Source organism: Embiotoca jacksoni, unplaced genomic scaffold (genome assembly GCF_022577435.1).
Source record: "Embiotoca jacksoni isolate LCO1_2020_lvr unplaced genomic scaffold, fEmbJac1.0.p SCAF_15, whole genome shotgun sequence".
NCBI classification, from domain to species: Eukaryota; Metazoa; Chordata; class Actinopteri; family Embiotocidae; genus Embiotoca; species Embiotoca jacksoni.
In genome coordinates, this window is record NW_027185285.1 from 11,698,364 (window position 1) to 11,710,742 (window position 12,379).

Here is a 12,379-nt window from a genome sequence, read left to right on the forward strand (position 1 = left end):
ACACACACACACACAAACAGAAACACACAAACAGAGACACACCTCAGGCTGCCTCCCACACTCTCTGTCAAGTCGCTGCACATGCCCACCCCTCAGCTCTCGTTCCACAACGACACAGGAAGTCACAGGGTGACCCATTTCTACCAGAGCTTTTATTTAGTTTGGTCTCTGCACAGATGTCACTGAGTGCAACGGAAATATATATACTGCATGTGTAGAGACAAGACAGTAGCATTTATCACTGACCTCAATGATTTATAGAACATGAATTTAGAGTGAGAAGTCTGAATAATACTCTGCTGAATCTGTGGCACAAATAAAAATGTTTACTGACGGTAAACTTTTTCCTGACAGTTTTATTGTAGGATGAATGATCTGTTTCTGAATAACAAAAGACAGAAGATCTAGAAATGATAATAATAAAATAAAAGTAATACTATTAACCACTGCAAATGGCAAACCAGCTGCCTTTCTCTTGACAGTAGATCAGTGTAGACCAGAAACATAGTTAAATGCTTAAATGTTGCAATACACATTTTACATTCGCATACATTTTAATACATGTGTAGATCATGCATGCAATTAAACATCATGTACTAAAAAGTCTTTTCATTGCTTGATTCTAAGGCAGCACATAACACACAACACTTCATTTCAAGTATTTTGCTAATATTTACATAATCAAAGCACATTCAAAATCAGGTTCACTGCAATGTATTAAATTGTATAATGAAATTATTAGTTTGAAAGAGCTTTCAAAATATATGTCTGTGGAAGAATGAAGTTAAAGTAATAAAAAGTAAACTCCAAAACGACATTTTTGTGTTTTTCTAAATGACTGATGGTTGCACTTATTTTAAAGTAACGTCTCGTTTCATCCTTTGCTACATGTTATTATACTGTGTATATACTATGCATATATATTTTCAACACAAATGCAAATGAAGCTCATTATTAAGAAAGCATGGTGAGTTTAAAGTACCTGTTAGGAGTCAATGGTGAGGTTTTACACTGTACACAATTCTACATACTGTTTGTATTAGTTAAGTAATGTCCTAACATACCAGTCAGTATGTGTATAAACAGTGTACTGAGTTACTGTTCTTAGTTATGGCGAAATTAATTTGATTCTTACTTGATTGATTACAGAAACTCTGAGAGATAAAACAAGTTCCCCATGTTTTCCACATGTGATCACTCGTATGATGTTGTTAACCACATGTTGCAACATATGATAACATGGCGAAAATATGTGTAAAGGTTTTTCTCATGGGGATCTACATGGGCTTCAGCAGCATGCAAATGTTCCAAAACTTAATCCTTCCAATGTGCAAAATACATGTTTCACATGGGCACAATCCCATGAGTATGTGGTCACAAGTGTTCACATGTTGCACATGTGAAATTTATGTGGTTTTTTTCCTGTAAGGGAACATGCACCACAGTTAATACTGGAATGTTATTAATGCCTTTAAAGGAGCAGTATGTAGGATTTAGAGGCATCTACTGGTGACGTTGCAGATTGTAATCAAGTGAACTTCCCTCGCATGAATCTACGGGCCCATGAGTCACGCAAAACCTCTATAGAGCCTGATTTGTTTTGTTCTTTCTGGGCTACTGTCGAAAAATTGCGGTGCAACGCAGCATGGTCTTTAGGAGAGGACTTGCTCCCTATGTAGATATGAGGGGCTCACTTTAAGGTAACAAACACACAACAAAAAAAAAATTAATCAATTCAGAACTCGCAGAAAGCTCATTGCATTTTTAAGAGTTATAATTTTGCTTTGTCAAAACTCTGCAAAAATGTCTGATATTCTGTTGGCGACGCATGCATCTACAATCAGATTAGAATTAAATCCTCTTGCTTGTTATGTTAACAGATTTAATTTAAAATGAGCGCGCAGAGATTCTAACTGAAAGTCTTCATATGGATTTATTGCTGAATGTTGTCTGCAGCTCTTTGAGAGTCAGATAGCCAGTTTTACAGGACTCCACTGGCATGGACGAAGACCTGCACATGGCACCAGTCACAAGCCAGCCACTATCAGCTGTCTCAGGTATGTCCACCTGCTGGCTGTCAGAGGAGATCTGCATTATAGTGGGAAGAGAAGGAGGGGTTGGGGGGGTGGAGGAGGGACACATCTGGGAAGGAAGATGTAGAGGGAAGATGAGAAGAGTTTTCTGATCATCCAAAACCTGTTCCTCTTCAATGTACACGTCCTTTTCATTTTTCTTTCTGATGGCAAAACCAGAGTCTGGACTCTGCGGCTCCCTCTTTAAAGTCTCGTAGGTGGGGCCAGTGGTGACTGAAGGGCAGAGGGAGGGGTGAAGGTGGTGGCTGCTGTGCAGATTGGTGAAGTCATCCTGATAGGTGAAGTAGGCCGGACTGGGGTCAGTTTGAGCTGAGCTTCTGGAGGAGCTGGACAGGAAGTAGCCCAAGTTCGAGAAGCAAGACGAAGAGGACGAACTGTCAACGACCCCGCTGGTGTCTGAGTCAGCAGACGGGTAGCTCTGGAAGTGAACCAGGGCGCTGGTGGAGCTGGCAGAGGGAGAGGTGGAGGGGACCACATCCCAGTCCTCACACACCTCCACCGGGGAGATCTGGTCGCATGGGTGGGCTGTGAAGAAGGATTCAGATACTGACAGAGGATTCAGCCAGTTCTGGGGAGAAAAAAAAAGAGAGATTCAGATTAGAAAGTATACTTGAAGAATGACATTGTGTATCATCCTGTGCTTTGCATGACCCTGAAATTTAAAACTGGAGTGCAGGACTTTTACAAAAAAATAAACGTCCATTACATTTATGCCCTTGCCAAACAAGTTCACAGTGCTGATTGAGTCTATGCCTACCATATACATCTCTCTGTATTTCACAGTATACAAAGTTTTTAAAATGTGGTGTCTGGTGAGACGTTCCCACACTGGACAGATGAATGGTTACTGGGCATTCTCTATGGGACTGAGCAAAACAAATGTTTCAGACTTTCCAAATGTTATCGGATTGAAGTGATCAAATTCTGATTAAGTCATTTTGTGGGGTTGTGACACTTAAATAAAGTCATTCACTGCTTTACACCCGCAATAGTAGCGACACTACACAACACTACAGCCTGAACCACAGCAGCAGTTAAAGTCCAAACAATAACCAATATAACCCAGCTTCACCCACAGCAGCCAGAGCAGCTGCAGCTCTGAGCACAACAAGAAGCTGAATACTGTCGGGGATGAGCACTAAATGCACAACTTGTCACATCCTCTCTAATTCCCGTAGTATCTGAATGATATCGCTGACATGGACCAACACACTACTGTTCATGAGGACCAGAGCAGCTGAATGCAAACAGACATATGGCTCAGAGTGAATGGAAGAAGAAAAGTCTTGCGAGGGAACGCAAAAGTAGTCATGAAAAAAATCTTCCCCTGTGACCCTTTAGGGCAGGGGTGTCAAACATACGGCCCGCGGGCCGGATCCAGCCCGCCAGGGGGCCCAGCTCGGCCTGCCGGATGACCTTGCTAAGTGTGAAAATTACAGAAAGACATAAATTGCATTTCTATGAGAATATGGAGGTTTATGAGTATAAACGTTTTGTAATTTTTTTTTTAATCGATCCAATAATTGCTTCAAAAACAGCGTAAATGCGACGTCTGCTCCGGAGGCAGCAGCGCTCGCTGCTCGCTTTGTGACGCGTTTGACGTCAAACGTGTCACAAAGCGAGGGCATCTGCAGAGGAGAGCCGGGGCAGATAAGCAGTGGGCTGATGTCTGAGTTTTTGCTCTTTATGTTTCTAGTTTGTTGTAGAAAGACCTTAAAATAGGGTTTATCATCCAAAAACCTTCACCAATGATTTAAACATAGAGAAATATTGTCGTCATTATGCTACGATTTTACTGGTCTGGCCCACTTGAGATCAAAGTGGGCAGTATGTGGCCTCTTAACTAAAATGAGTTTGACACCCCTGCTTTAGGGGCTCCGTAATACTTCATCCATTACGAGGCCATGTAACCAGGCTAATAGTTTGTATAGTGTAGCTGAGAGTATAATGATATGCAGGGGTTCCATTAGAGGCAGAAGTATATGCTGAGTTGTATTTATGTTGAGCATATGTGGTATTTATTATTCATACGAGTGTGTATTTGTGTAAATATTGATTCTATCTGTTTTATTTTTTAATAGTGCTAGTTTTATATAAATATTTAATGCTTCATACGGCCTTGATCCCATCCAAATAGTTTCCAGCTAATTTCCTGTAAAAGAGAGGTTATAATAGGCAGCCAGCTGCTTTCTGTGGATGTTGGTGGGTCTCAATGTATTGCGTGACATCAGGAGATGCCACTATTTGTGCTCAGAGCTTTACCTCAGTCTCATGCCTCTCTGTCAAAAACCTAAACCCACTGTCAATCAAACTGATGAGTGATGTCAGAAACATGGACTTTGAAGAGCAGGGGTGAGGTTTATGACGACGGGGTTACAATGACAAATATTTTAAAGAAGTTGCAGATGATGGTGAGGCTCACCGAGAGGCTGAAGCAGGAGGCAACCACCGGGATAAACTGGATAAATTTGGTTGAAAAATGATTCTTCTCACACTAGCAGGAGCAGTTAGTTTCTCATTATAATAATGGCAGTCCTCCACCCGTCGGGGTTCATCCTCAGCCATGCATGGGGCCAACAGGGTGATGCAGGCCCATCACCATGCCTGCTGAAGAGCTCCAGGAGCAAACCATTGTAATATGGGGAGAGGAGGGAGGACAGGCAGAAGTAATGCTGATTTGTAAAACTATGTTATGATTGTGTTATCAAATCATTTAAAAATATATATTTATGTAAATATGTAATCTTTGTGTTCTATTTCTGCAGTGTTGTTTTTATGTAAATATTTAGTGGCTAATATGGTCTCGGTCCCATTTACAGTAAGTAAGCTCTTCCAGCTAATTACATGCAGCAGAGAGGATGTGAAAAGCAGCCAGTTGCTTTCAGTTCGGTTTTGGTATTGGTGTATGCTTCATAGTGTCCTGTTTGACGTCAATAAATGACATCATCAGTGTTACCTCAGCCTCATGCTTCTTTGTCAAAAACTTAAAGCCACTGACAGAGTTAATGTATGAACTGACAATACAACTGGACCCAGCAGTGACCCTCGGGGAACTCTACGTGGGTCAGCAGAGAATATGTTTGCTTATACCAATTTTACAATGTCTGCCTGGTGTCCCTGATAACCCAACCATTTGCCCCAGTCTATTGACTGAAGTGTGGTTGAATGTCCTACTACTTTTGTTGTGGCCCTGAATCATAGTTTTTGGTGAGCAGCTAACATTCGTGACATTTTATGAATTTAGGCCAAATGGTTTTGCGTAATTTTCACTAAAACATTTCTGTTACAGTAAAGCAGGTTAAGAAAACAACAACACTTTGACATTGCTGCTCCAGATCTAGCTGTAGCACTTTTTGAATTTTCATCGGACTCTGTGTTCAGTGGCAAAAGGTAACAGAATATAGAATATTTTAATCTACAAGGCCCTTCTTGAGTTGTGGTTCGTGCATCAGTAGCAAAAAAATATTTACTTGTAGGTTGTAATTTGTTTGAATCTGAATTTACAAATAAATGTTGAAAGCACAGATGAGTGTTAGAAGGTCTAACAAGTTTCTTTACTGTAACATTTAGTTGTTGTTACCAGCTATTATATTACTGATTAAATATTGAGTCTTTGTTCTTTACTGAAATATTGATTCATGTGTGCAACAATTGTGTTTATTTATCTGTCATAATAGAGCAACAGCATGAATAAATAAATTCAATAAGTGAGCAGTTCATCATACTGAAAGTTTGAAGCCGCATGAATACCAGAGTTACACAGTATATACTATAAATAGTTCATTAAAGTTTGTGGTAACACTTGCAGGCTTCAAAGCACATGTGTCAAAATGTTGCATGTAGTAGGATATAATGGCAAAAAGATCAGAGAGAACATTTATTTTTTACCTTCAGATTTCCTTCATGGACAGAGTGGAGAGTACAGAAGTACTCTGAAGGGTTCGGTACCAGCTTTCCTTTGAGGAGCCTGAAACAACATGAGTGAGCCTTTAGACTACACACACAGCACTGCGTGCAAACACACATACACACTCAGACACACACAGATTTGACTCAATGGGAAATATAAAAACTTCTAAACAGCAATTTATAGGTACAGATTATACCAGTGGTTTGCAGCCTTTTTGGCTTTTGCCGCGTCTGAACAAAACACTGAGTGTAGCCGGGGTCACATTTCAGATGTCCCAAATAGGGATTTTTCTCTCTAAACATCTCACATGGTTTAATTTCAATAAATGTTCAAATGATCCAATATCTCACCAAAAATCAAAAATTAAAGAAAAAGTCAAAAATCTGAAAAACAGATTTGTGGATCAGACCTTTGTTTTTTTCTCTTTTCCTCTCCCACTAATCATCTGACGATCTCTCACATAAAGTAGTTCAAACCACCTCCACAAGACAACAGTAACATGCTGCTTACACACGGATACTTTAGTATTAATAATTTAATGATATCATATATAATAATATATCAGTCAGAGGCCAAACCAGGAAGTCTACTTTGATACTTTAACTATTTTTTTTCTGTTAATAATTGTGTACTTTTATTGAGGGAGGATGTTTCATGCATGACATTTACTTGTAATGGAGTATTTTTACATTGCTGTATCGGTACTTTTACTCAAGTAAAGGATGTGAATACCTCTTCCACTGCTGCACATAGCTACAGGATACTCACCGCTTGGTCTTGCAGCTGTTGTAAAAGGCCAGAATTAAAACAGTGGTGAAACAGATGGTCAGTGCCCCGATTACCAGTGACGTCTGATCCAGCCACCGCTCTGAAACACAGAGCACACATTGTAAAATGCATTTTTTTTTTTCCCCTACCAGAGCTGACAAGGATACAAAGCCACATTACTTTTTTTTTTTTTGCTTGTTGCAGATCCTGAACTTGATTGAATGCCTACATTTTCTAGCTGATCCAGGATCAGTTTAGGACCCCAGAGGGTGCATCTATCCCAGTTAAAATTAGAACTGTAATACTGTTAAGACTGACACCAGAAAAGCTGAGCTGTAACTTAAACCACCTGAAAATGTATGTTTTTCTTGTCACTACCTTGGTTATCAGATGTATCCACCCTGTCAGTCGCTTCCACCAAGGATGTTGTCGGACTCCAGTTGCTCCAGTGGCTGCTAATCCTGTTCGTGGGCTTGACTCTCACCCTGACCTGCCAGGGCCCCTTTAGCTGCCAGCTCAGTAATCTTAGCTCTTGTTTTTGTGTGGATGAAGTTCTGGCCTTGTGATGACAAATGGGAATTCAGCATAGTATAAAAAATTAGGGTGCAAATTAACAACCACAATCTAAAGTCATTTGTTACAGAGATTTACGTGAGAAGCACGATCTGTTATGTTGCATTTGTATGACCCTTGTGTTTTATTTGCTGTGACCAGAGAACTGAACAAAATAAATATAGTAATGTGAATTTAGGCCCAATACCTCAGCAATGCACTGCTGTATGAATGGTATGAATGTTTGTTGCTTTAAAAACAAGTGATAAAACCTTTGTCAAAATTGTTTATGTACAACCTGACAGTCAAAGGCCGGTAGAGTCGTACATTCTTTACAAACTGGGGACATTGTTTTGTTCAAGTATTATGCAGCAACATGTTTTGTCTTGTTTCTCAGAAGGAGATAAATTTCTCTGAGCTATCGCCCTGCAAGTATATAATGTATTTAGTTTACTTTTGGATGTAGTAGTGTTGGTAGTAAGTAGGAAACAGTGTGACAGCAGGGTCGGCTAATGTATTAAACTCTTTCCTTCTTTTGCCAAGCGAGGAGGAGGAAGGTAAGATCATCATCACGGGATAATGTTGAATCCATGATTTTATTTTTTTTTACTGAATAATAAACTTACACAAATTTATTTAAACCTTTTTTTAAAGAACTGTTGCAAATTCACCTCCCTGCCAGTAAAATCTTCACGGGGGAGTATTTTGTTTTTCCGTGTCATTTATTTGTCACACTGTCAGTTTGTAAAGTCATTATTGTGTGCCTAATATTTGCTTTAATGCTCATATAGCTCATATGTGTAATGTGTATACGTGCTCACCTTCCCTGGTTGGTTATTCTGTTTGATCTCAACTTCAAAGTCAAAGGACTTGAAAAATTCAGAGACAGGGCTGCCCCGACTCCATGATATCCAGGTTTCATTAGCACTGATGCTGACAGTGGGCACACCGGGAGGATTCATTTTAACTGCAACACACACACACAGACACACGCACACAGTACGTGTAAGAAAAGTGCATCAGACCAATTCCCATCATTTAAAAAGGTTGACCAATTATTCCTATTTTTTCAGGTGGCCTCATAAACCCTTTCTATTTCTCCTCACTTTTCAAACATTTTAAAGCAAAACATGATACTAACTGTCTTTAATAAGCAGATTTTTGAAGGATGTTTGAAGTACACTGAAAAAGTAAGAGCAACTCACTGTGATTTTTTGGCTTATAGTTTTCGAGGGTGTCCATCAACGTGCCGTTGCACTTCATGCTGATGTTCGGCATCACTTCAGGGTCAGAGAACCCCTGGAGGGACAAAACAGATTAAAACGTGAAATGGTGTGACTGATCAAACAAGGACATACTATGGATTTCTAACGTCATGGTATATGCTAACGTGTTATTTTGAATATATATACTGGGGACTTACTTTATTTTCAAAGACAAAACTGCAGCCTGGAAGAGAGTCTCTATGTTGTTTCAGCTTGCACCCTTGGCTATAGTTCAAAAAAAGTACAATAATGTTGTAGATTTGATGAACTGTGACTAACCTTGCAATGTTTTCATCTCCCTAAACAGAGCACTTTTTTGTTCTTCACATTATTTACATAAAAAGGTACATATATATATATATATGGATATATATACATATATATATATATTTTTTTTTTTTATAAGATTTGGGCAAACAATAATGAGCACATTATGTGTAACATCTCACGTCAATAGTGTCATGCCCTTGATGATCCAGTATTTCTTCACACCAGAGATCCAACAGTCCACACCAGGAGCCACTGGAGTGCTGGTCCATGTACAGCTGATATTGTTGACGAAGTCATTTGTACAGACAAGTCCTTGAGAGAAAGAGACACAAGAGACAAGAAGTCTTCAGATTGAGATAGACCGGTGATCTCTGTGTGCACTTACAAAAGATTTTGTTTATTCAGCTTTAGGCTTTAACACAGACACACAGGATCAAGGTATAACTTGATGTGGTCATACCGTGTGAACTTGTGTGAGAGTGGGCTGCACACACTGAGAACAGAACCATCAGGATGTATAAGGACCAGAACATCCCGATGGCCATGATTGAGTTATGACTGTAATCAGAGAGGATCAATCACGTACATTAGAATGAGAATCCAAATGAAGATAACCATAACAAAATTCAGCAGAAAAGACAATAGATCAAGCAATTCGACAAAACAGTTTTAACTAGAAGCAGCAGTTTTGGTATATGAAAGTCAAACCGGGTACTGCTAGTCATCCAAAGCTTTAACTTGTTTTCAACAGAAACTCTTCTTTGAAGACTGGAAATTGAAACTGCATCACCCAACTGTCATCATCCTAAACCTGTACGCTTTTAAGTGAATACGAGATCCACATTAAGCAAAAATAATCATCCTGAGAAGGCAGCAGCGAGCAAGCACAATTGAAACTTGACTGAAAACACTGACACCTGTGTTAATACGAAATAGAGAATATATTAAGTGTGTGTTAGAGTAAGAGCTTCCTGTATCAGCTAATTCAAATGTCATACTTAATGTAGTTTAACAAGGCTGACTTCATGTTGAATCTGTAAACACATCAGGGAACGAATTATGTGACCTGAAGAAGACAGATTTGATCCTTTTTGTCAACAGATGAGTCAGAGGCTGGTTTTTCCATCAAAGTCTGAACTGAGTAGGATGATTAGTGACTTTAAAAGCATATGTGTTACAGTAGTACATGAATATAAGGAAGAAACACAACCACTTGTTTGAAGCTATAACAGCAACCATTAAGCTTTTATAATACATGTCTATATAGACTACCATTACAGGAAAAGTTATTATTTTTATTCTGATAGTATTGTTATTCTTTGAGCAGTAGTTTAAAAAGTAATTCAGTACCTCCTTCAGTGCCAGTCTTGGTAGCAGGTGGTCAACAAGAGGAAACACATTGTCGTCTCCTCGTCTGGACTGGTGAGAAGATTTCCTTTGCTTCTTTCTGTCCGTCTGTCTTTTTACTTGCACATCACTGTCTCATTCTGTTGTGCAATCTCTCTCTCTCTCTCTCTCTCTCTCTCTCTCTCTCTCTCTCTCTCTCTCTCTCTCTTCTGTCACTCACACCCATCCTTTTCTCTCCTCATTCTCACCCAACTCTTTTCTTTTAAGTGCCCAGTGACATTTTCCACTTGTAACCACAGCCTATGTTTAAGGGCTTTACAGGAAGCTTCGTGCAGTGGTGAGTGATAGTGAGAGAGGACGGGCCGGGGTGGAGCGCATGTGTGTGTGTTTGCGTGTGTGTTTGCGTGTGTGTGTGTGTGTGTGTGTGTGTGTGTGTGTGTTTGTGTAGAACAGAGCACCTCCTCCTGCTCACCACCAAAAGCTACCACCTGGGCCCCATCACAGCATTTAAGGTTCTACTAATTGTACTGAAAACAAGAAATACAAAGCAACGCCACATCCTGTTTCAATCACAAAAAGTCAGGTTATATAAAAGGAACTTGTGCGTTGTTCTTTGAAGTGGGTTTATGTCAATGAAACTCAGCTTTAAAAGAAGATTCAAAAGATTAAAGAGGCTAAAGCTACCATATTTAGAATCACTGAGTTATTTAAACTGCAAAAAACACAAACAGAGAAGTTATACAGCGTCAAAACCACTGCTGTAAGAGCCGCAGCCACTGCAGGCACATGCAGTATATAGTCGTTAAGTGCTTCTGTAGAGGCAAAGAGGAAGAGGGGTTGAAAGTTGAAGCTGCAACCTGCACTTCTCTCAGTGGTCACCAAACATTTCATTTCTGGAGCCGCAGGCCTCAACAGATTTCCTCTCACTGGAAGGGAGTTCGTCCATCTGTTAATCAGGCTGACTGTGACACCCATGAGAGGGGACTAATACATAAAGGGCTATATGGAAATTATTGAGGGAGAAGTTGGAGTCAGAAAAGTCAAGAGGGTTATGGAGTTCTGTCTTTTTGTGTCTTATTTTGAATAGTAACTGCAGAAAAAAAAGAAGCTAATTTTAGCTGAGAGAAAGAGAGCAGCTGGATATGAACCATTTGATATCAATCAGAAATGTAAAATACCTTAAAAAAAAAATCCAAGGGTCACTGTTGGTTCTGTGTAAAATTAAAATGCAGTGATTTTACATTGCAATATGTATTTAGAACATAGATCGTATACTAAAGTGGAAGTAGCTTCCTGGTCTGAAAAATGAGGCCAATGTGGAAGTCCCTTAAAGTGTAATAACACCGAGGGCCGTTAGGGGAAGGCTCCAAAAAGGCTCTGGCTCCATAGACTGCCATTCAACTTCTCATTAAATATAAAGTCAATAATTTTTCCTCCATGAGTCAATTTGGTGTTGTTTGCTAAAGTCACTGCTTATTAGTTTCCTGATGGTCCATTTGAAAATAATCCCGTCATTTATTAGATATTAGGCCTCAAAAAGTGGCATTTTTTGGGGCATGTCTGTTTGATTGATAGGCCAGTGGTGCGATCAGGTTTCTGCTACAGATGAGCAGAGCGTAGTGTCGTCAGATTCACAATCAGATCAGGTCAGATTCACCACTTGCTCCTCCCCACCTTGTCCAAATATGGTCACTTCTGGCTCCAAAAAAGCAAGATGGCGACGGACAAAATCCGAACTCGCGGCTTCAGAAAAGCAGTTCACAAACCAGCGGGTTAGGTCACTGTTGGTTGCTGCTTGATTTAGAATGACCAAAGTGTTGCGACCAACAAAGGCCTTCATCAGGGTGATAATCAGCACTGACTTTTACACATATGTTGTGTTGCACTAATAAGTGGGAGAATGTGCAAACCTATTGGTCAAAAAGCCACACGATGATTTTATTTTCCACTTCTAATGTACAGTTTGGGCTTTTGTAAAAAATATAATTCCATTAACATTAAGCTTGACGTCTTTGCTAAGTTGACAAGATAGGGAGGAGGGCATTACAAGTCACCTGTCCGTAACAAGCAACAACTCTTGTTCATCATTCGGGCACCTCTGTGATACAGTGGTATATGAAACATAAAAAGAATCCTTGCATGTGTGCCAATCAAGCTAAATATCAATCATAAAG

At 39.7% G+C, this 12,379-nt stretch overlaps 1 protein-coding gene across 1 annotated transcript; it reads right to left on the bottom strand.

The window, feature by feature from the left end:
* Positions 1-139: 139 nt before the first annotated feature.
* On the bottom strand, positions 140-10,539 carry il2rb (interleukin 2 receptor, beta). The gene is made up of 10 exons (XM_069149630.1): positions 10,209-10,539; positions 9,319-9,416; positions 9,038-9,170; positions 8,747-8,813; positions 8,529-8,622; positions 8,145-8,290; positions 7,150-7,330; positions 6,772-6,871; positions 5,982-6,060; positions 140-2,661 (listed from the first exon to the last, which is right to left on the bottom strand). Exons 2-10 carry the CDS (start codon positions 9,401-9,403, stop codon positions 1,924-1,926), a joined length of 1,623 nt encoding a protein of 540 aa, XP_069005731.1. The 5' UTR covers positions 9,404-9,416; positions 10,209-10,539; the 3' UTR covers positions 140-1,923.
* Positions 10,540-12,379: the final 1,840 nt, after the last annotated feature.